The sequence below is a fragment of the Prosopis cineraria genome, unplaced genomic scaffold, assembly GCF_029017545.1.
Source record: "Prosopis cineraria cultivar Desert tree isolate PC_DT_omini unplaced genomic scaffold, ASM2901754v1 PC7, whole genome shotgun sequence".
NCBI classification, from domain to species: Eukaryota; Viridiplantae; Streptophyta; class Magnoliopsida; order Fabales; family Fabaceae; genus Prosopis; species Prosopis cineraria.
The window spans coordinates 37,078,756-37,102,207 of NW_026555338.1; the positions used below are offsets into that span (position 1 = coordinate 37,078,756).

Genomic DNA, 23,452 nt, shown 5'->3' on the forward strand with positions numbered 1-23,452 from the left:
TGATTCATATGATGGAATTCAATTCCATCAAATTTCCTTGAATCCTGATTCCAAAGAATCATAATTATTGCATACCAAACACACATGTTAACAGATTCCATGTCCAATTCCATTTCTTTCTCCATGATTCCAAACTACCAAACGGGGCCTCAGGTATACGCGCAAACTTCCCTCGTTGGCTGCAATTTGTTTTTTCTGCACGTTTCTTTCTTTCCCTTGTTTGCAAATTCATACCCCATCCGTTTTATCGAAGACATTTTTAACCAAATTTATCATGATAAATTAATTAATTATTTTTAAATTAATATTATCTTTTCATAATTATTTTTATTTAATTGAATATTTTTTAAAAATAAATATAAAATAATTTTTTTATTAATAATATTTTAAAAAAATATATCAATTATATCTTAAAATAATAAACCTATTTGAGTTTGGGTTTGGCTCAAATTTTTTTGGATGGCTGGTAATGGAAAAAGGGTAAAAAAAATTTTTTAAAACTTTTCAGTTAAGTTCTAAATTTTTTTGAGTTTATTAAATTGGCTCATTGGACTTAACTCAAATTCGTGCATCTAATTCTTGAAAAGTAATGAGTGGTGGAAGAATAGAATCGTCAATTAGGGCCAAGCCCGTAGGGTCGGCCTTTTCAAGCTCAAAAAAATTAAGAGTCAGGCCGCTATTTTGGTATTAAAAAAGGTAAATTAGGCTTAAAAGGGCGACCCTTTTAAGCCTGAAAATAAAAGGGCCGGCCCTTTAGGGTCAGGGTCGACCCTTTTAAGCCTTAATATATTTTTTAAAAAAGTAACATAAAAAAATAAAAAGAAGATACTATATCACTCAAGTTTAGCAGTAGCACTCACTCTCTAGTCCAAATAATAGACACGTATATTATTATTTACTTACTTTAAATATTTTTACATTCTTTAAATACCTTAAAATTATGATTTTGATTTGTTATTTATTACAAATAATGAGAATGAAGAAAGAAAATATGAAAAGCTTAACATATTTTATATTGATGAGGATTCACAAGGAGAATGATCAAATCATATTGATGTTGATAATGATGAAAATCATCAAAATTTAGCTGATGATGCTATCAATTTGTAATTGATGTTAGAGTTAATTTTGGAATATTTTTTTTATTAGACTTAAATTTTTTGTTGTGTGAATTGATTTTATTTTATTTTTCTAGACTTTATGTGATGTGTAATCTATTTGTTGGGATTTTAAATATTTTTTTATTTTTAAATCAAAAAATTTAAAAAAAAAAGGCCGAGGCCCTGAGGGCTAGGGCGGGCTACTAAAATTAGAGCTCTAAAGTATAATCAGATTTAAAAAACTAGCCCGTTTAGGCCCTGGCCTTTGAAGGACCAACCCTAATTGACACCTCTAAATATCATAAGTAGAGCTCTGATTGCTATCACAATTATAGCTCTAATTGCCTCCATGGAAGGCAGCTACTTTCGTTCCTGGGAGAGTGATATTTAAGGCTCTCCCGGACAAGTTTATCAGTTTTATATCAAATATTGTATTATGAAAATACATGTATATTAACTTGTTAAATTTTTTAAAAAATTCTTAACAAAAAATATAAATTAAGGTTTAGTTTTTAACAACAACAAACACATGTTTTCATAATACAATACTCAATAGAAAATTGATGGATTTTTATTGCAATAAATTCTTTTAAGAGGGTGTTAAATGTCATACTCCCTTTCGTCTTTGTCAATTCAACATCAAGCAAGCACATGAGGTACCGATCAAGGTAAAAAATTAAAATTATATTATCAAAAAAATAAAATTCATAATTCCAACAAGTTAAGCTTATTATAATAAAGCTAGATTTGGATTGAGCTTATTTAAATTGAGTTTAAAATACCCTAACATGTAAAAAGAGCTCATATAGCTCAACTCAGCCCTAGCCACTCAAACTTTTAATGTGGCTCAGATACTCAAATTATTAAATATTATATTATATTATTTTTTATTTTTTATGTAATTTTAATTTTTAAAAAAATTATTATTTTTTATTTTTATCTTATTTTATAAATAATAAGAAAGGCATTCAGATGTTTAAAAAAATTAAAATTTTTAATTTTTATCTTATTTTATAAATAATAAAAAAGAAATTTAAATATTTAGGCTTAGCCCATTTGAGTTGGGACTTGGCCGATATTTCTTAGGATTTATTTAAATAGTTTGAATAAGCTCATAGCAAATAAAATATTTTAAATTCTTGAGCTTAATCTTAAATTTTTTTTAAATTTATTTGAATTTGGTTAATAGGTTTGACCTGAATTATTGTATCCAAATAAAAAAAACATTTATACAAATAAAAGGTTATTTGAGTACTTCTGTAACAAGTCTCTCTAAACGACTTTTCTAGCCATGAAGTTTGAGCCTAATTACAACTTGCTTTTTAATAAATACTTCATGTAGTTTTATTTATAAGATAATGTGAGTATAATTTTTATCATCTTATTTATAAATTATTTTATTAAATTTTTATTATAAATTTCTTTATTTACTTTTAATTAAACGTTGAAGAGAGAAAATATACTATTTAATATATATATATATATATATATATTTAATATGAATAAAATTAAGAAATTATTAAATTTTTATATAGAGTTAATAAATTTTAAATTTTTTTATTTTAATAAAATATGTTGAAAGTTTGTGGAGTCTGTCAGGAATGGTGATTGCCATGGTAAACAGCATTCCCAACATTAAGAGCAACCAAACGCACTTTCATTGGTAAAGGAATTTTGATTGCCATTCCTCCAGAGATCTGGAATCGACATGTCCTTTCGGCTGCAAATGAGAGACAGGCTTTGATCCAAACAACTGTTATCCTCTTGGACTGAAGTCTTGTCCTCGAACACTTTTTGGGGGAACGATGTTCTTTATTGGTTTAGTTGGAAGCCTCCTCGGGCCATTCACTCTTTTGGTTTGCAAAGTCTTTGTACATTTCAATTTTGCAAAAGGGCTGTTGCCAAAAACAAAAACTGTAACCAACGTGTATTTGACTTAGATGATAAGAAGTTTGAATTTCCTTAATCATTAGCTCTTGAGTTCAATATTTAGGATGATGAGAATGGAGAAAATATGTTTGGAAGAGCCACTCCTTTAAAATCTCACAGTGCTCGAATTCAGAATTGTCAGGATTTATGCCAAAAAAAAAAAAACTGCAAGAAAAGTTATAATCAGATAGGTGGGTCCCACCAGTTAAATTAAAACCCAATCACATGTCCAATATGAAGCAATATTAAAACAAAAAATGATAAAACAGGTTGAATCCATCTCGAACTAGTCGAAATTGGCAAAAATGGTTGAACTAGTCACAATTTTTTGTATTTTCCAAAAACTTAATTCATGTTTTTAAGCTATAATTTACTCATATTTATTCCTAACAAACTTGAAGAAACAAATAATATTGAATAAATTGGCGGTATGTATATAAATCCTAATAAATATTTTTTTTATTTTTATTTAATAATTATTTTTATGATTATGGAGTATTATTATTATTATTATTTTATTATTATTGATTTATTCAAAATATATCCATTTATCAAAGGGTCTGATTATCTGGTTTCAACCTGGCCGCTATTGTCCGGTTCTCATGACGTTTCAATAACTACCGAATCAGATTTTGAAATTGACAATAATATTCCCAAGTTATAATTATAAAGCAGCGACATCCATTTAGAGGAATTGGGCAAGGCTTTTTCTCTGTATTCCCAAGGATGTCTCGTAGCAGTTACACACCATGCAGGCTGAATGGGCGAATATATCTGTATTTTTTTCGAGCCATCTTTATTCCACAACTTTGAGTGTTTAACACATAGCTTTCAAGTTGTTACACTGGAATTAAATCTCCTGCATGTATAGGAAGCTCTGGGATTGTTTACTATTGATTATTCCAACCGTTGCCTTAAACATATGGCACCTGATTTTTTTGACATTTAGTTTAAGTTCTGGAATTTGATTGAATTTGCTAATCCAAGACTCCAACCAACAAATTGCCTTCAACAGAGAAGAATCTAGCCTAAAATGTAAAACATTTATCCTCAACACAAATGGCTGTGCAATTTTTCTTTCGTAAGACACGTCCATATATTCTCATCATAACACGCCAGTCTCTTCCCTGAAAACCGAGTCTTCCCTCTCTCTTCGCTATGAAGTATGAACCCAAATTTTCTATCCACCATTTCCACTCCCGATTTCGTGGAAAATTTTGGTATCTGTGCTCTTCCGCCATGATCAGAGAAGCAAGCTTCCATTATCTCTCTTGCTCTTTCCAGCTATTTTCCTGACCTTTTGTTCCCCTTACAAATTGGCCATTATAGACAAAACCGAAAGTTCTTTCTTCCTTGCTGCCTGACCAGAGAGATAAGAAAGGTTTAAAAGGAGGCATCCACGTGAACGCATTAGAAGACTCCCGACTACGTCCCTGATGGAGAAAGCTGATAATTGCTAAAGTGCTGAGCTGCGTGTAAAGTCCAAGACAAGTGTCTCGGAGGAATTTCAAGCGGACTTAGGTGTACACTACACACCTTTGGATTCGTCCACCAAAAATGTTCCTCACGCAGGAACTTGTTCATTGTTTCTGAGATTAGCTGGTAATCCCTTAGAGGGTTGATTTATCTGGCTAAGAATGACTTCCGTTCTCAGGACTCGGAAGCTCTGCTCCGTAGAACCGTTGGGGTGCTCCTCACTGGGTTTTCAGTCCTTTGAAGCCTCAAAAGCTAGTAAGAAGCACGAGACCTTTGTTGCAGAAGTTGTGAAGGAAAGGAAAAGCAAGAGACAATCTAAGGAATGGACGTGATTCGATAACTGTTATTGGATGATAGGATGCACGTGTACTACTTGGTGGCTTCTCTGTTTCTTGTATAGCTGCTTGCCTGGCTTTCAAGTGGCTGAGTCACCTGGGATAAGGCTTAAGCTTGAGGGAGTGACTGCTCTTCATCCTGTTGTTCTCGTGCCAGGCATTATAACTGGTGGCTTAGAACTATGGGAAGGCAGACCTTGTGCCGAAGGCCTGTTCCGGGAGAGCCTCTGGGGTGGCAGTTTTGCTGATATCCTCCAAAGGTATGCTTGATGCTGGCTTTGAACCATGGATCCTTCTATATGTCCGATGTGTGTGTGTGTGTGTGTGTGTGTTTATGACATGGTCAACGGGAGTTGTAATGGAAGCCGAGTCCTTGTAAGCCTTGTTTGTGCTGGATTTCAGGCCTCTGTGCTGGTTGGAGCATCTCTCTCTGAATGGCGAGACAGGGTTGGATCCACCGGGCATTCGGGTAAGGGCAGTACCTGGGCTTGCTGTTGATTCTCTATTTTGGAATGGTATAATCGAGAATTTGGCAAAAATTGGATATGAAGGCAAGAACCTGCATATGGTTGCCTATGACTGGAGGCTGTCTTTCCAGAACACAGAGGTATTGTACTTGTTTCACGATCTCATGTCCCTTTCGTTCACTTCTTTTAAACAAAATGATCCTCAACCCTCATCAGAGTATCACATAAATTGATCTCCACGATGTCATAGACTCAGTTTGAAAGTAGGTTTCCTGTTTCACAAGAAACATTGCCGGTAAAATAAGATCCCATGCCTTGACTTCTACTATCTGAGAAAATAATGTAAGGCTAATTGACAACTGACATGTTTACTATTGTGCTATAAATCATTTACTCGTACAAAATATGTCTTGCAACAGTAATCCCCCTTTCCCCCATAAGTGCTTCTTTACTAAAGTTTTGAACCATATTGCACGCCATAATTTTGATTAGAAAAAGCAGATTCGGGACCAAGCTCTTAGTAGATTGAAGAGCCAAATTGAGCTCATGTATGTAACAAACGGCTTTAAGAAAGTGGTAGTGGTGCCTCATTCCATGGGAGTTCTATATTTCCTCCACTTCCTAAAATGGGTTGAGAGCCCTCCTCCCATGGGAGGCGGAGGTGGTCCAGGTTGGTGTGACAATCACATCAGAGCAATCATGAATATTGGTCCACCATTTCTTGGTATTCCTAAGGTGGCTAGAACTATATTCTCTGCCGAAGGCAAAGAGTTTGCTTTTGTCAAGTGAGTCTCTGCATTGACATCCCTCATACTCGATTTCCCTTGATAGATTTTTTTTTTTTCCAGAGACTTGTAGCGATTATGTATCTTTATCTTTAACTTGATGAAAATGAAGGTGTAACTGGCAATAGATCAAAAGTTGGAGTTGCACTGTTTCAGAAGGGATATTGCAAGTTCTTTATGATCTACACCTTTATTTGTAATCTGCTTGGAACTCAAAATTTTGCAGAGCTACGGCTTCTGGCATTCTGAATTCTCGTTATCTTGGTCTTCGAACGCTAGAGAATGTCATCCAGGTATGTAGAACTTGGGATTCAATCATCCTATTGATCCCAAAAGGTGGTGAAACCATCTGGGGTACCTTGGGTTGGTCTCCTGAAGAAGGCAATAACTGCGATCAATTTATAAGTGTCACTAGTTATGACAGCAGCTGTAAGAAGAAAGGTTTCCAGCTAAAAGAGTTTACCAAGTATGGAAGAATAATCTCCTTTGGCAAGGCAGCCTCACAGTTACCTTCTTCACTTCTTGCAACGCTCAATTTAAAGGTACCACATTAACAAAATTCTGTGTCAATATTTTCTTGATTCAAAATTGACAAAGCTGGATTTATTAATTAATGTTTGGTGATGCTGATATGATGGAATGGAAGAATAGAAGCAATAGGTCTTCACTTTCATTCTTTTAACATAGTCTATTATCAGAATTAGAGGCTAACTTTTTGACAATTCCTAGTGCAAAGTTCATTTTCCTTTAGAACATAAGATTTAGTATGTGTTGCCTGTTTTATAAGTTTCAATTCCTATATGTTACATGTTTTGATTGGGTGAAGCCCTGCTATTACCTCAAGAAACTTAGAGTGATATTTTCTTTCATTATATATTTTAAATTAAATGTTGTTTTTGTTGTTGATGATGATGAAACGTATATATCACCATCAAAAGGAACTTTCGAGTTTAAGTAACTCTGCTACTCTCTACTTATCATGTCAGGAGCTGTGGACTGAATACAATGAGATGAGCAGGGAAAACATACAAAGGGTGGTCGAAAAAAAGGCTTATACAAGTACTACGGTTTATGATCCACTTCGTTCTGTTTCTTCAAAAACAATGAAACGCGCTGAGGCTCACTTCTCTCATGGCATAGCGGAGAACTTGGATGACCCCAAATACACCCATCACAAACACTGGTCTAATGCACTTGAGACCCAGTAAGTATGTACTTAAATATATACGACGTGTCTCTATTAACGGGGATGTTCCTCGAGACTGATCATGATTAGGAGTCTTATTATCCAAATTGAGGCATTGAACATCATTTGAAGATCAGCTCTCAGACATTGATGGTAATTTTTAATCTCCCCATTTGGTTTTTTTCAGTTAATAAATTTGAATTCCTGATTCAGACTGCCAGAGGCTCCAAACATGGAAATATACTGTCTATATGGAGTCGGAGCCCCAACGGAAAGATAACATGTATATCAGTTGTCTGCATCTGAAAAGTGTAGGAGCATTCCTTTCCAGATCAATATTTCAGCAGAAGGAGACGGTGAAGGAAGCTGCTTGAAAGGAGTTGTGTATTTTGTGGATGGTGATGAGAGCGTGCCTGTGATAAGTGCAAGGTTCATGTGTGCCAAAGGTTGGCGAGGAAGAACACGCTTCAATCCCTCTGGTATTTCTGCATACGTGAGGGAGTACAAACACAAACAATCACCAAGTCTACTTCAGGGTATCAGAGGCCAGGAGAGTGGAGCCCGCATCAACATTATGAGAAATTATGAATTGATTGAAGATGTTGTGCGAGTTGCGGCTGGAGCTACTGGCTCAGACATTGGAGGTCACAGGATATTTTCGGATATTATGGGCATGTCTGAAAGGATCGATCTGAGGCTGTGATTATTAGGTTTGACAATGTTGCTGGCATGCACGATTAGAGGAGTGCGTATGAGGAGGGAACAGCCAGTCAATTGGTGATATAATAACAGGCTCCAGATTGAAAAACTTCAATAATCTGATTCTGTATTAGGAAGAAGCAGATTCCGGCTTTGTTGATGGCAGACATCAAAAGTCAACGTTGTTATGTTGTTTTCTCTCCATGCAACATAATAAACCAATGAATAAGACCCAGGACACTTTGAGGACTGAACACTTGATGAAAAGTCATTCTGAGAAACAGATATTGGGGATTAAGAAATATGGATCACATTAGTGTTCGATATTATGCCTTTAATTAATTACAGGGATTGGAAATAGGTCTTCTGACTTCTGACTTGTGGATGGTAAAAAAGCCCGGCAATTCTCAACAGCAAATCCGAAAATAAGGGGGAAAACATTCACTCCCCACATAGCTTCTTGAACATAAGAAAACTGCATAACAGCCTAGAAGCAAACAACATTGAAAGATTAATAGTACTCATAGATCATCTAAGCTGTAACTTACATAAGTTAACCATACAAAACAGAGAAATTAGTCTACTTGGAGTACTTATGACAGCAATTCAACAATTTTTTTACATCAGTATCATTTACAATAACTTCAGCATTCACACTATCATGAGAGTAATCCTTAGCAGCAGCCCACTGATTCAAAATGCTGATCATCCTCCTGAGCTATTGCAAAGGTAAAGGAAACAAAAATAAATACGTTATTCCTATAAATTATCGCACTTGTCATCTAGAAATAGGCCAATTAGGGCAAACGATGACATTTGGTTTTCTAACCACACAGCTATAAAATTTATGGAGAGTGTGATTTACTCCAGTACTACTCCATTTTCAAATATAAGAGAAAATATCCTATGTTTTTTTTGTTTGTTTTTGTTTTTCATTATAAACAAAACTACAAATTTCAGCAAGCATTAATTACATTTTCCCCAGATCATCCCTCATAAATGGATAATATCATTAAATTAGAGGAAAAAAGTAAATATTAATCACAAGGACATTTTAGTCCAAACATTTCAATTTCAAACTCAGTTATTATGACTAACTTTTAACTGTGGATTAGTTGAAATTCTCCAATATTAAAAAATGGAGTATCTTTTTACTAGGAATCTAATTTTTTTTTTTTTTAACATCGATACTAAATTTCAACTCCTTTCATCAAAATGGGTCCCATATAAGTTTAAGTGCAGCTATATAAAAAAGGATACAGATGTAATCCTAGCATCTGCTTTTGAGGCCGCAGGACAGAAGCTCTCATCCCCATGTCTAGAATCATCTAATTGCTGATTGAGAAGCTCGTCTTCAATCAGATCAACTCTGGCCACAAGAACTGAAACATAGTGATTCAGGCTTGACGAGCTCATCTCAGTTTCTCGAATTCTAACCAACACTCTTGCAAGTATGTTCCATAGTGCATTTCTTGCTTCCACATCATCAGAAGCAAAAGGGAATATGTCAAGCAGACCTTCTAAAATAGACAAATCTGGTAGGCGCCAATATGTCATTTATAGTTTTTGTCAATTAATCCACAAATATAGAAAATAATGAAAAATTGAAATTTATGGATAACAGATGTACGTTTTACCCTGTGATATCTCAGAAGCTCGCTCAGTTACATCAGCCAAAATATTTGCAAGAAGAACTGCAGCAGCAACACAACAGCTTGCAACCTACAGAATATATATCCATATGTTTTTACAGTTAACCAAACCATTTTTATCTCCTTTTCAATCCAAAAAATGCATAGGTTCAGTAGATGCTACTCAAAGGGAAAAACAAAAGGAAAGAGGAAGAAACCATTCTGTTCACTCCAACGAGAAAAGGGCTTTTATTTAACATAAGTAAGTTTGTAATTCATATTGTAGAATATATATATATATATATATCATTGGAAAGTTCAGAGCCAAGTCCAGAACCTCAGACTTTATAAATAACAGCGATGATATCTATGATTCTATGCATAAATTATTTAAAATCAGACATTCATAGGCCGCAAAATACCACAGTACTAAGGTTATGTAAAATGCATAAAGAGTAACAGCGTAATTTATGGCAACTGCAGACCATACCTCATCTTTATCTGGGAACTTGATCAAACAAGAGACTAATTCGAATAGCTCTTTACTTGAACATATTTCCTGAGAATGATCATCTATGACAGAAAGTGCTTCAATTACTCGAAGAAGTAAATCAAGAATTGAATACCTGAAAATCTAAGATGTTAGTTTTTTCAATATATATCTGGATTGCTAATTATATAATGTGAATTTTAACTTTGTAGGGTAAAGAAAAAAAATGAAAAGCAATACATAACAAAGGAAAGCATTACTGATATCGTCAAAATTAGTATCAGAGGATGTTGGAAGCTAAAAAAGTCTTAAAAGTGTAGAATTCTTGGTCAGCATACCTTTCAGGTTTTCTTTCACTCATTAATTTGCTCACCTCAAAAGCCAAGAGATTAATCAATAAACTTGTTAAACCCATCTTCATCATAGGCGGAAGAAGAACATCCACAACTTCCTGCCGACTTTCTAATATAGCCAGAATAAGCCCAATGCTCTGTTGAAAAGCAGGAGATTCTTAGCTATTGATAAGATAGCAGCTACTAACTTACATAACAACCAAAAGAGAATAAAAGAGGTCATCAAAATAATCCAATTTTTCCCCTCCAAAATACTAAGTTTATCAACCAGATGACCCAGGGGCCTCTATTAGTGAAGAGAACCAGTTAAAAGAATTTGTAACAAGTGATACCTTATCGATTTAGTATATTCCTGCAATGGAAGGATATGATAAGAAAGAGTTACTAGCTCATGCTGGACATCTGGGTATATTTTCAATGTCAAAACCCCCCCCTTTTGTTAGGGGGGGTAGATCATGCCATACATTTGAGCAAGGTTGATAAGTTTTCCTCAACTAGTTTTCATACAATTAAAATAAAACATAAAAAATATCACTACCTTCTCTATAAGCTGAGGATTTAAGGTATTTTCTACAATCCACATGATTCGACCTAATATAGGTTCGGACTGCAATGCGTCACACCATTTGATAGACTGACCACTTTGAAGGCCCACAGTTAACAATCTGTTTTCAGAACCAACTATAAGAAAAGTTCACAGCATACAGAAGCAAGATAACTTTGCCAAAAAGGAGAGTGATATTGACGCCTAATTTAACATATGGCATTACAAAAATTGGGAAAAAAGAAATAAATAATTGATTGTGCCAATTTTTTTGTGTGATTAGTGCATCTGTACATGAATTTTCAAGATGCTCATCAGTAATAATATACGCATGAATCAGATGCTCCTATTTCCTTGATGGCAAAAGAAACATCAGATGTTAAGTAAGCAATTTCTTTCTCAGATAAGTTGTACATCATAGAAGAATAAAATTAAAATAAATAGCAGAAAAAAAAAACCACAAAAAAATGGAAACAATTATCAATGACAGAATTTTTATCCATGACAAAAATGTAGTCAGATTGTCACCAGAAAAAAATGAAGCCAGACATGCAAGCTTGTCAAGAATCAAGTGAACTGAAAACAAACTGTACCGGCATATTTCACACAGGCACTGGGGGTCATCCAGAAACAATTTATCCACAATTATCTCAATCAATCCATTGGTCAAGACTATATGTTTCATCGGAACCTCGTGACAGGCTAAATTACCACAAATTCCTATAACAATTTCCTGGAGAAATCAAACCACAACATGATGTAAATGAAACAGAATCAGAGTTTGCTTAATCATATTTTCTTTTCACAAAAGAAAAGGTACAGTAAAAAAAATGATAAGTGTCTCACAATAACACGCTGGGATTTGCAAACCATCAGATTTGCAAAAATAACTTCAAGTATGAGATTCTCCACCTGAAAAATTTGGTCACATAACTATTTCAGCTCAGTTAAAATCAAAATCTTCAAATCTTCAAATCGATGACATACTATATGTAATTGCGTCAATGTTAAGAGATATGAGATGATGGTTGAAATGTCAATAGAACAGATTCTACCTATAGAAACGCAAAGTAATCAGTTGATTAGGAACTTGATGATGAATGAAGGAGACTGAGTTGGAAAATATGCATCACATCATAAAGGGCAAAAAGCATTTAAAAAAGAAAAAAATGAACTAGCTTGCAAACGGAACTTTAAAATGGTTTTGAAAGAATGTGTTATGACTTACAACCATATCCTAAATCTAATCAGCTAATTATTTGAATAGAATGCATCAAACACTTAAAATCTACCACCCATGTACCATGAGTTCTGCATGCATTTTACTGGCAGCTAGATCCCACAAAATGCAACCATATTCCTCCCAGGCCTCATTTCTGACTGAGGCGCCAGATTGTTCAAGTCCATCACACAGATCTTCAAGTTCTCCTTTCTGATGGGAAAATTCACCGGAATTATCAACATCCATATTCTCAGATTTTTTCTTTGATAATTCAGAATGTCCATCTTTAGATGTGAAGGCTGCATTCCCTTCTTTGGCACGGGAAGGTGATCCTTGGTTCAGGGCATCAAAAACAACTCCATCACAACTACTATTAGTACCAGAACCAGAAGGCAGAAGTTTTCTTATCAGCGATATTATATAACTTGGATCAACTGTTGTTGATACATCAAAAAACTGCATCAGAAATATTGTAAAAGAATCATTAAATAAGAAGAAAGGAAAAAAAAAAAAGGGAAACGAAGCGTTGCAGTTCAACCTAAAAACACTTTAAAGCAAAAGAAATAGGTAATTGCTTTACAAACTATAACTACATAGTGCAATCATATTTGAATCCGTTGCAAGCACTTCCGTTTATCTGTTCACTTAATCAAATCAATCAAGAAGAGATTGATACCTTCTGCCTCGCAAATAAGTTGTAACAAACTTCTTGAAGATAATGCCACATACCGTTCGTTACTCATACTCAGTGGTTGAATCACAAGCTTTCAAAATATCAGTTTCCAGCGTTTCTTTAGAGAAATTTGAAAGTGAGAGCAGTCACATAGAATTGGACTATAGGAAAAGAAAAGGACCCATGAACCTAATTTCAGTATCAAGTCTACTTGTACAATCCCTTTGAAGACTCGATAAATCTAACGGAGAAGCTTATCCGGCCTCCAAAAATTATATCGAAAAGACTTTATATTGATTACACAATTTCATCAAACGCTGATAACGCCACAAAGTAAATGTGGGAGAATCAGCGATATATACAGGATGTTTGCCCAGTAAACGCAGCAAGCGCATAGGTTGCAACCTAACGTGCTACATCCATACATACATACATACATATATATTTAAAAAAGGGCTACAACTCAGAAGGATTAAGACGTGCAGGTGATAACCTCATCAAGAGGGGCAGATGGATGATGCGTCGGACCAACAAACTCTTCTTGTTGATGTTCATCTTCTTCGGCAGGAAAATCAGACTGAACCGCCATCACCATCGGTTGTTCCCTCCAATTTCCAAGAATTGATTATAGCCCTTAAGAGCAAGGGCGAAGAGGTTAAACGGACCAATTAATTTAATTTAACTCCCAACTCTTAAGTTTTAAAAATTTATAAATTTAATTCTCCATTTTACAATTTTATTATAATAAATTTATAATTTATATTTTAAATTTTAGTAAAAAAACGAATTTATTTAATTTTTAATTATATTAAAATTTTAAAAATAAGTTATAAATTATTTATAATAAATTGTAAATTTAAAAGTTAAACTTAAAAATCTTTGAAAATTAACTCTTGAAATCCAAGTTATCTCAAAAAAAAAAAAACAGAAAAAAGAGAGAGGCAATACTCTTTACAGCTGTCGGCAGTGAAATATTCAGCTTGCCCTTCTCTTCACGTTACTGTCTTACTGACATAAATATACATACATATATATTTACCTACAGACGCGCGCGCGCGCGCGCTGAAAATTTATATATTCGTCTTTCTTTATTTATTCTTTCTAGACAGTGAAGTGTTTATTTTGGTTTCAATCCTATTTTTAGAAATATTTTGTTTCTTTTTAGGACGTTTGCATTTTTCTCTGTAGACATTTTGTAATTTCCTCTTTGTATTTTTTTTACTTACAATTTATAAAATAAAAGAAATTATATATGTGTGCGTATGTGTGTTTTTTAAGAACTAAATGTTTTCTTACCTTTGTTAAACACTTGAGTATTACATAATGGGATTCAAATCTTCTGAAATTAAGGTGGATGAATTTTTGTCAAAATTTTTTATTAATTTTTATAAGATATAAAATCGTTTCTTTTTAAAAAAAAAATTCACATAAATTCACATATGTTAACATAACGACACCAACTATCATACACAGAAACAATCCTAATTGCCACGCGTCGAGCATATATCAACATTTAGAAAATGATAACTCAACACGACTGGGCGCTCGAAGGTAAATTTCAGCCACTGATCCCATCTTCGACTAGCCTTGCTCTTTTCCCTCCCTTCTTCAGAAACCTGTTCTGTTTGCTTCAATTTCATTCTGTTAATGATCGATGAAAATATAATGACTGTGTCGAAATAAGCAAATCCTTGTTTAGCTTTGCTGTTTAAGAAACACTACTACGAACTCCCATTCTCACCTGCATTTACATGATCATCGCAACCATAGCCACAACAGAATGTCTTTCACTTGGTCCCGCCTGCTTCTTTCTCGCTCTTCACCCTCCAACTCCTCCATCTTCTCCGATCTTTCCCTAGCTCGCTCCGCTGACATGGTATGTCCCACATCTTCTGCTTTAGTCTATAGAAGCAACATCTCCGTTGAGCCTTCATTTCCCTTCACAACCAAGCTTTTCACGCCCAGACTCCAAGTCAAATGCTCCGCCAAATCTACGGGGGAGGAGCAACAGACTGCGACTGAAACTGCCTTATCTTATTCCAGTGAAGCCAGACATGACAAGGCAAATGAGGCTCCGAGATTGGTCGCCACCTCGTCAGGCGATTCTTTCCCTCTTGGAATTCGAGAACCAGTTTATGAGGTTTGTTGTTAATTATCACCAACCATCAGCTTTTCTTTCTCAATTCTGGAATTATAGTTAGCGCAAAGTAACAATTTGGGTGAATTGATAGGTGTAACCTGCAACAAGCAATTGATGTATTTCCGAATTTCACAGATTCAACTTGTTAGTTTAATCTCAAAATTTCATTTTAGGCTGTTTCTTGGTAAAAAGAGATTCAATGGAATATGTTAGAATTATTGAAAACAAAGAGATGTGTCTAGCGAGTGTTGCCTGTTTTTCTAGCTCCATTTGATTTCTTCACGTGATTTTTATTTTTATTTTTGCCCCTTTCTGTTTTCTATGCGCGAAGGTTTTGGAGGTGAAGTCTAATGGAACGGTATCAACTAGAACAATCAACAGAAGACAGTTATTGAAGTCGAGTGGTATAGAATTCTATGCCTGAACTACGATTGATACCGTGCTATATAAATTGTGTTTTATCATGTTAAAGTTTCACTTGTTCAACTTTTGAAATTGCATTACAGAAAGTTGTACATGTTACTATGTAATTACAATTACCATAACCCTTTTTTTTTATGGTCCATTGCACCTAACAGACTGTTCCTTGCTCTGTGTATAGTTGATATTTTGGAATTCATTAAACCCTCCACATTATTCGTATCATCAATTTTTTTTTAATATTTTATAGCATCTAATTTTACTGCTCTGTTTTGCGAACATTCTATTACCAGGTCTTCGTCCGCGAGATGTTCGAAGTGTGGATCCATCATTCTTTTTGACAAATTCAATGCCTTCTTTACTGGTATTCTTTTGCATTGCTCAAATCTTAGTGGTAGTGCAACTTGCTATAGAATTTATTACATATACTGATGTTCAGTTCTTTTAATTATTTTTCAGTTGGAACTCTAATAATGTGATGAACTGAGTATTAATTCCCTCATCATGCTATGTATTTTGATCAATACAATTGTTAATCTGATGGATAGTAGTAAGTACACGAGTCACTTCTTGGAAGTTATTATGAAATGGAAGGTTCAGTTATTTTTGAAAAGTAGAATCATCAGCTGATCCTGCATTATTCATAAAGTCAGCTTCAATTTTATTTTATTTTTTTGTTGATCAATTATAGTGTAAGGTCATATCCAAATTACCCTCTATTTTGAAAAATTAAACTTGCCTTCTTTGAAATCAAAAGATGCAATTCGTGGTTTTCGCCTAGCTCAAAAGATAGTTTACAGTTACACTTTCTTTTGGCCCCAAAAAAACCTCTCATTTTGACTAAAATACCTATATATTTATTACCTACGTAGTATAATGTATTATGGACATATATAAAATAGTCAATCATTTTAAATAAGAATAAATAAAATTTAGGGTTTTCAAAACAAAACAAATAATAAAATAAAAGTTTCAAAAATATTTTCTAACGTTATATTCTTAGTAATAAAAATGAGTATCCTTTTAGGTTGTTTTGATCATGGCTTTAAGTGAGGCTTGTATACATATACCACATCTAGTAAATTGACACCACTTTTGAACTTTTTTTTATTTATCAAATTTCTGCTTCTTTTATCAGGTCCGTGAACATGCTATACTTCTAAATTTGGGTTCATTACGTGCAATAGCAATGCAAGAGCATGTACTTATATTTGACTATAACTGGTAATGTTAAACTTATGAAATGGCTTGTTTAACTATTATATGCTGCTTCACTGTCATTATTTATGGATATAAGAATGAACACCCTCACCCTTTGATGCTTATCAGTAAAGGGGGGAAAGCTTTTTTAGAGTCAATACTGCCTCGGTTAAACCTTAAGAACAACAACGGAGGACCATCCATGCCATTTGAGTTTGAGGTTTGTCTGAATACAAAACATACTAGATTTAACGTGAATTTCTGATGTAGTCTTGTGCACTTCAATGTTATTGTTATGTATTTTAGCATGATGATAAGTGCTGAATCTGCAACTTTCAGGTTGTTGAAGCAGCACTGCTTTCAAGAATACAGCATTTAGAGCAGAGACTGATGCACTTAGAACCTCGTGTGAGTATGTGAACATAGTGAGTAACTAATGATGATCCCCTGCTCTCATTTAACTTCGAGAGTAAAAATAACTGTTTATTTTCAATTTCTTAGGTTCAAGCTCTCCTTGAGGTCTTGCCAAACCGACTAACTGGCAATATATTGGGGGAACTTCGTATCAGCAAACAAACTTTGGTATTTCATCTGTATTTTTCTTTCAAGAAGTTACCTGTCTTCAGTTGCGCTGTTAATGCGCCATGGACTGTAGTCATCGTTTGCCATCTTGCCAAATTGCTAGGTTGAATTAGGTTCAAGGGCAGGAGCTCTGAGACAAATGCTGCTTGACCTTCTGGAGGACCCTCTTGAAATACGCCGTATGTGTATTATGGGAAGAAACTGCAGGCTTAAGAAAGGACGTGACAATGTAGAATGTTCAGTGGCCTCAGATAAGCAGATTGCTGAGGGTAAGCTATTTAAAGGTCTTTTATTTTTTTAGTTGCCATCATAATGTGGATCTGACCCTATAGGTGATTTTTTAAGTTGATAGCGATTTCTGAATTTCATTTCTTTCTCATTATATATGTGTGTGTGTGTGTATATGTAGAGGAGGAGGAGGAGATTGAGATGCTTTTGGAAAATTGCCTTCAAAGGTTATTCTCTATCTTAATTGGAGCATTAAATTTTATAATTGATTTGTATGTTTATTTGATCTGAGGATTTCATATTTGCAGATGTGAATTTTGCCATGGCCAAGCTGAAAGGCTTCTAGATTCCGCAAGAGAAATGGAAGATTCTATATCTGTCAGTTTAAGGTTTGACATCATCTCTCTTTCTCTGTATCACAGCCCTCCCATTACTTAATTGTTGCAGCTGAAATTTAATCTGGGCTGCCTCATCATGATTATTCACAGCTGACTGAAAAGTAGTTCCTAACATATGAAAGATCGATCACCTAGTTTTATGATGAAGCCACTATTGTGCCAGCCAGTAGTCAGCAGATAAAAGATTGGACTTTGTATTTATCTCAGTTTGGGCCTGCATCGGCCATCTTTAGATTTAACATTATGGCACAGTTAAACAGGAGAACCCCGATCAAGAGGTTGCAAATGCATTATGGACAAATCTTGCGCTGCTGCTATGAAGTTTCAAAATTAAAGAACCACTGATATTTCCTTTGCGAAACAGTACCAGACAAGTTATTTCGGAGCACATGCATAAACTGAATCATAGTTTAGCTTAGCTTTAAAAATCATATTTCAATAAAAATACTGTAATTGGTTGGGAAAAAATACTTTATCAGCTCTTGGTTGTTATTGATATTGTTTGTTTTACTAAACTTAAATTCATTCATCAGCTCAAGGAGGCTTGAGGTTAGCAGAGTGGAACTACTTCTCCAGGTTGGAGCATTCTGCTTGGCAGTTGGTGCCCTTATAACAGGTATATCTTTTTCCCCCTCTAATTATTCCATGTCGTAATCGTTTAATTGGTCAATGTGGTATTAAATGGAATGTTGGCAAATGTATCAGGAAAAAAAAAAAAAAGGAATGTTAGCAAAGGTAAGCAATCATATTGAATTCTTATATTTTTCATTGCCATGAGTAATTGTCACAAGTTACATGCAAGGAACTATTTTATTTGCCGAGAGAGCATTTTTTTCATTACCTGATCTTAAGTAAATATCAAGAAATAATCTCTAAATTTCAGGTATTTTTGGCATGAATCTGAAGTCCTATCTTGAAGAACGTGTGGTATGTGAGTTGTTGTTGGATGTTTTATTACGTGCGTGAGATGTTTGACCTGTCTTGTTAGTGATAGGCAACCAAGGTTGTTAAATGTTAAAATGTCCTTATTTTTTTGATCTGATGCAGTTTGCATTTTGGCTGACAACAGCTGGGATTATAGTCGGTGCGGTTGTAGCCTTCTTTCTAGTTTATTCCTATCTCAGGGCAAGGAAAATATTTTGACTCCAAGAGAATTCAAAATCAGGTCAAAAAGCTTTTCACTCTTTTGGCTATTGACAGTGTTTCCGCTCTGACCTGCCACTTGATATTCATTCATTCATTTTAGTTTCATGAACTTAGGGAGACGTGGCAGGGAATTGTGGATCGCTTTTAATTTTAGTATTAAAATAGTTCCCGTGACCAAAATGGTGCTGTAGCTCTCGGCATCTGAAATGCATTTGATCATATTACAGCTGAGAACAAAATGTGAAAAAATTCAAAACCCGATTAATATCGTCATCGCACGTGAATGTGATCCATTATGGATTTGTAGTGCGTGACGTGACTTGCGACTGTAGATTGTGCGTATTGTTTACAGGCTGGAGCGTATGACAAATTTTTTGGTGTCACAGTGGCTATGACAGTCGAGATCTTGCGTATTGTTTGATTGTTCCCTTTTTTTTCGCTCGGTTTGTATGTGCAAGAACTTGCTTCTACTTTATAGCACTCAAGGAATCAACTTTCCAGTGTTACATGGTCGCGCGCTGCTCAAATTGCATTGCATTTTTAGTGGGGATCTGGTGATTCTCGGAAAGTTATTTTCGGAAGTAGCGTTTGATCTTACGTGTAATCTAACAAAACAAACAAACAGTGCCAAATATTAGAAGCCGAAAACACCGTGGTAAGTCTGTCGCAGCAACATCTGATATAGAAAATGAAGGACCGACTCATTCAAATGTACAATTAACCCCTCAAATGCAGCCTTTCTAACTGATGAGAATCTCATCTAGGAAGAAGAAATTCCGAACATACTATCCTAAAAAAAACCCAAAAACAAATTGTACAACATTGGGCGCTTGATCCATTCTAGATGGAGGACACATTTCAGTTCAGACATTACGAAATCTCAGTTTCGGGGCAGACATTCAGCTTCCCTCGCTCCATTAAGGGCTTCCCACGCTAAGACCTTGAGATATGACCGGTATTGCACAGAGGACAACTCCATATAAAATACATTGCACTCCAAGGACCAGTTTATCTTACGCATGGAAATCAACCAGGTTGCTTGTAGAACCTATACTTAATTTGCATATAATTTCATCAATTAACAGATTGGGACTTTTTAAGTGGCTTTGGTGTTCCATCGATGGCTATATTGCCCACACCAACTTCCACTGCTTCCTGCTCAGCCTTATCCCGCTTTGCTTCTTCAGAAATTCCCCTTCCAATGGCCTCAGGTTGTACTGTAGTCGCAGAAGGCCGTAGAATCCGAGGACCAGCATTGAACCAGGTATGAGTAAGACACTGAGCAGCTGTTGGCCTATTTTCGGGGACAAAATCAAGTATGTGAACGAGGAAGTTTGTCATGTCTTTTGCGTCTTGTTCACTGAAATTATACTTTTCCATAAGCACCTTATTCAGAGGCCAGAACCGCAACCGACGGATGTGCCTTAGATCACCATACCTATTAAAAAATTCCCGGGAATAGCGGCCACCTAGTGCAATCTGAATGCAATAAAATAGTATTAATTACTTCACAGTGAGTTGCTGTAAAACGACTGAAGAGATTCTTCAACATATCATATGCAAATGATAATTTATAATTTTCAGCAAGGGACATAATATCCCTCCAATCCTACCTTGCGAGGCATCATTCCAAGAAGTTCCATCATCAGTGCCAGATGATCCTGTAAAGTAAAAAATAAATAAAATAAAATATTACTAACGGAATCCATTGATTGAATAACCGAGGCTGAAGCTCAGAGAAACATATCACATTCTTGGACCTTTTTTTTCCTGAAGAACAGGATCTACCTTTGTTTTATAGGTTAGACACCACTTCTAAAACAAGTTAAATTGTGATGGCATAAATTTGAAGACAATTAACAATTTTGGTCCAAAACATGTGCGCTTACCTCGTCCCTATCATAGTTGTCACCGCTGTGAGGATCAAAAAGAACATCACCAGTGGCCAACTCAAAGCAAATGCAAGCAAAAGACCATAAATCCGCTGGAGTTGAGTATTTAGATCCAAGAATAACCTCAGGACACCTATACTGCCTTGTTTGAATATCATTTGTGAACTGTTTATAAGTCCAACATGCATTTCCAAAATCAACCAGTTTACACTTTAGATCAACAGTTGCAAGCAACTTTTTTCTTAAGGAACGGCTACTTTTCCTCCGACTATGACTTCCTTGCGGAACATCCTTAGTTTCAACAATCTTTGTTGGTTCATCTTTACTCCCTGAACTACTGGGTTTATCTTCAACAGATTCAGCATTTGACTTTTGATCATTGCTATAAACTTCTTGAACGTGTTCTTTAGAACTTTCAGTCTCCTCAATAATTTCATTCTCAACCTTAGCCGTTCTAAGCATTTTCTTTTTTTGGTTGTTGGTCAGATTTCCATTCGAACTAACATTATCTTTTGTGACCTCATTCTTGGATACAGAATTGTCCTTGGTGCTAGGAAGGATTAGTGGGGCACCTGACTTTCTGTGATCCTTACACGAATCTATCATAGACAAAAGCAAGACATTCTCTGGCTTCAGATCTGTATGTATTATGGAAAGCTCTCGGTGCAAGTAATCCAAGCCCACCAAAATATGGTAACATATTTCTTTAACCATGGCTAGCGGAACCCCTCGGTAATCACTATACTTGATAAGTGTCAGCAGATTGTCACCCAGAAATTCAAATACCATACATACATGCTGACCATTAGGACCAGAATGCTTGAAGTGATCCCAAAGCTTTACAACACATTTCTTGTCATCTGGGTCCCCCTCTGCAATCTGTTTAAGAATCTTTATTTCATCCATGGCAGCTTCAGCATAGTGCTGAGCACTCTTTTGAATTTTTAAGGCCACGTAACGCTACAAACAAATATTATTCCCATCATTGAGAGAGATAAACATTAGAATCAATTACATGTGTTGGTAAGGTTTTCAAAAATGAAAAAAATAACAGCCATAAAGATAACTGACGTCTATTCACCGGAAATTTAATGATGCGCAATAGATGTTAATAGATGTTACCTAGGATCTAGCAGATAATAAATAGCAACTAGGCAACCAAATATGAATATGAGTAAGTATCCAAAAGTTGCCTGCTACCAGAGAGAATAATAATCAAAGTGGAAACAAAACCAGACATCCACCAGTTGACTGTGAATGAACTCTTGAAACCAACCATCTGACCAATGTAGAGCAACTTAAACTTTATACTCAGCCACCAAAGAAAAAGCGTTTGATTAAGGCGAGTCCTAACAGAGGGAAGAGAAACTAAAAAGCGCAGTACAATGGGAGATAAGCTTTCCCTTCATTTTCCCACAAAATTCAACTTAAGCTCAAAACCATTGCTTATTTTTGTCAGGATAGCAAACAAAGACAATGCCACATACCGATCTCTGGATGTCCCAAGCAAGCCACACGGTAGAAAAATGACCCCAACCAAGCTTGGCCTGCACCACATAGCACCCATTATTGAAAGTATCACCAATTCGAACCGCATGGTAACCTCCACGCCTGTAATCTTCAGTTCCTTCATCCTCTGAACTGTAGTCACTGTTTTCATTCTTATCATCGCCGTTGCGGTCCTCCGCCATCAAAGGCCCGAATGCAGAAAGCAGATCCTGGGCAATCGAGAAAGTAAGAAGCAGGAACTTCAAAGAGAATGCGTATCGGTTAGAGTGGAAAAGATTGAATTGATAGGGGAAATAAGAAGCAGCTTCGTTTTTGGTTTTTTGTTTGATGGGAAATTAGGGTTTTTGAGTGCGTGTTGCCGGGAAAATTAAGAAACGAATGGTAGGGGACGAGAGTGACACCTCAACTCAATTTTCACGTAACGATGAGGGGAAAAGATGGTGTGGTTCGCGTCATATTGTGCTTTGGTCTTTGTCATGGCACTACATCCAACGGTCAGCTTTTCATCTTCAGATTTTAACTCCCTCCTCAACTTCTGTAGCCTGGATCCAGTCAAATGTATATATTTCTGCCGTTGCTACACTGTTCTGATTTCTTAGACACACCATCAATCATTACAACTACTTAAAAAGAAAATTAAAAAAAGCATGCTATTGAAGCCTGTAGAAAGAGATGAGAACCCAATTAGATGCCATTTGGGATTAATTTTATGTTTTTAATACGAGGTCATAGAAAAAAAAACTATGCAAAACTAGCTTAAATCAAAACGTATAAGAGTACTACTACATTCTAGCGGAGGGCTGTCAAAACTAATTAAATGCCATTTGGGATTAATTGATAGAAGTGAGATGGAATAGTCCTTTCAAGGACATTTGATAAAATTAAAATAATAAAAACAAGATTTGCATAGTCTCTACATAAAAATGACACACAAAAATTGAAAAAGTGAGATGAAATATGATTAGTGATCAAAATTTAAATGTTTAATGAAAAAATAAAATAAAACGCCATGTCAGGTTCCAATATCTTATTTAAGAATGTTAGATT

The 23,452-nt window shown here is 35.2% G+C and overlaps 4 protein-coding genes across 12 annotated transcripts; 2 read left to right on the plus strand and 2 right to left on the minus strand.

Moving 5' to 3' along the window:
• The first annotated feature begins 3,775 nt into the window (after positions 1 to 3,775).
• Positions 3,776 to 8,636, plus strand: LOC129315649 (putative phospholipid:diacylglycerol acyltransferase 2). The gene is given in 6 exon segments (XM_054959521.1): positions 3,776 to 5,100; positions 5,243 to 5,447; positions 5,800 to 6,092; positions 6,319 to 6,634; positions 7,079 to 7,296; positions 7,492 to 8,636. Coding segments are annotated over 6 exon segments (1,767 nt in total). The 5' UTR covers positions 3,776 to 4,855; the 3' UTR covers positions 7,982 to 8,636.
• LOC129315650 (uncharacterized) lies at positions 8,481 to 13,554 on the minus strand. Of its 4 annotated transcripts, none has more exons than XM_054959523.1 (10): positions 13,384 to 13,554; positions 12,299 to 12,673; positions 11,842 to 11,907; positions 11,589 to 11,728; positions 10,990 to 11,116; positions 10,472 to 10,588; positions 10,099 to 10,242; positions 9,615 to 9,699; positions 9,238 to 9,512; positions 8,481 to 8,695 (listed from the first exon to the last, which is right to left on the minus strand). In XM_054959523.1, the coding sequence occupies exons 1-10, from the start codon at positions 13,483 to 13,485 to the stop codon at positions 8,558 to 8,560; spliced, it is 1,569 nt and encodes a 522-aa protein (XP_054815498.1). In that variant the 5' UTR covers positions 13,486 to 13,554; the 3' UTR covers positions 8,481 to 8,557. The 4 variants fall into 4 exon arrangements, with proteins under 4 accessions (XP_054815498.1, XP_054815497.1, XP_054815499.1 ...); XM_054959522.1 differs by having other exon boundaries at positions 10,099 to 10,234; positions 10,437 to 10,588; positions 13,384 to 13,553; XM_054959524.1 differs by lacking the exon at positions 13,384 to 13,554 and adding an exon at positions 12,894 to 13,319 and having other exon boundaries at positions 10,099 to 10,234; positions 10,437 to 10,588.
• Positions 13,555 to 14,460: 906 nt separating this feature from the next.
• Positions 14,461 to 19,408, plus strand: LOC129315930 (magnesium transporter MRS2-11, chloroplastic). 6 transcript variants are annotated; one of them, XM_054960103.1, is made up of 15 exons: positions 14,461 to 15,030; positions 15,362 to 15,434; positions 15,744 to 15,814; positions 16,589 to 16,674; positions 16,780 to 16,870; positions 16,990 to 17,058; positions 17,152 to 17,232; positions 17,336 to 17,501; positions 17,642 to 17,687; positions 17,769 to 17,849; positions 18,392 to 18,474; positions 18,564 to 18,593; positions 18,742 to 18,785; positions 18,906 to 19,023; positions 19,391 to 19,408. In XM_054960103.1, the coding sequence occupies exons 1-14, from the start codon at positions 14,671 to 14,673 to the stop codon at positions 18,999 to 19,001; spliced, it is 1,377 nt and encodes a 458-aa protein (XP_054816078.1). In that variant the 5' UTR covers positions 14,461 to 14,670; the 3' UTR covers positions 19,002 to 19,023; positions 19,391 to 19,408. The 6 variants fall into 6 exon arrangements, with proteins under 6 accessions (XP_054816078.1, XP_054816075.1, XP_054816076.1 ...); XM_054960100.1 differs by lacking the exon at positions 19,391 to 19,408 and adding an exon at positions 19,105 to 19,387; XM_054960101.1 differs by lacking the exon at positions 19,391 to 19,408 and adding an exon at positions 19,119 to 19,387.
• Positions 19,409 to 19,638: 230 nt separating this feature from the next.
• On the minus strand, positions 19,639 to 22,825 carry LOC129315003 (uncharacterized). Its single transcript, XM_054958492.1, has 4 exons — positions 22,384 to 22,825; positions 20,894 to 21,856; positions 20,618 to 20,665; positions 19,639 to 20,483 (listed from the first exon to the last, which is right to left on the minus strand). The coding sequence occupies exons 1-4, from the start codon at positions 22,585 to 22,587 to the stop codon at positions 20,079 to 20,081; spliced, it is 1,620 nt and encodes a 539-aa protein (XP_054814467.1). The 5' UTR covers positions 22,588 to 22,825; the 3' UTR covers positions 19,639 to 20,078.
• Between the last annotated feature and the right edge of the window lie 627 nt (positions 22,826 to 23,452).

Excerpts from the sequence above, each read along its gene's own strand:
- LOC129315003 (XM_054958492.1), bottom strand. The coding sequence starts at position 22,587 with ATGGCGGAGGACCGCAACGGCGATGATAAGAATGAAAACAGTGACTAC. Across the intron at positions 20,666-20,893 it reads ACAACTATGATAGGGACGAG|GATCATCTGGCACTGATGAT; the intron begins GTAAGCGCACAT and ends TTTACTTTACAG. Across the intron at positions 20,484-20,617 it reads TTGGAATGATGCCTCGCAAG|ATTGCACTAGGTGGCCGCTA; the intron begins GTAGGATTGGAG and ends TATTGCATTCAG.
- LOC129315930 (XM_054960103.1), top strand. The coding sequence starts at position 14,671 with ATGTCTTTCACTTGGTCCCGCCTGCTTCTTTCTCGCTCTTCACCCTCC. Across the intron at positions 17,850-18,391 it reads TCTATATCTGTCAGTTTAAG|CTCAAGGAGGCTTGAGGTTA; the intron begins GTTTGACATCAT and ends TTCATTCATCAG. Across the intron at positions 18,475-18,563 it reads AGTTGGTGCCCTTATAACAG|GAAAAAAAAAAAAAAGGAAT; the intron begins GTATATCTTTTT and ends CAAATGTATCAG.
- LOC129315650 (XM_054959522.1), bottom strand. The coding sequence starts at position 13,485 with ATGGTGATGGCGGTTCAGTCTGATTTTCCTGCCGAAGAAGATGAACAT. Across the intron at positions 11,908-12,298 it reads AAATGCATGCAGAACTCATG|GTGGAGAATCTCATACTTGA; the intron begins GTACATGGGTGG and ends CAAATTTTTCAG. Across the intron at positions 11,117-11,588 it reads TGCCTGTGTGAAATATGCCG|ATTGTTAACTGTGGGCCTTC; the intron begins GTACAGTTTGTT and ends TTCTGAAAACAG.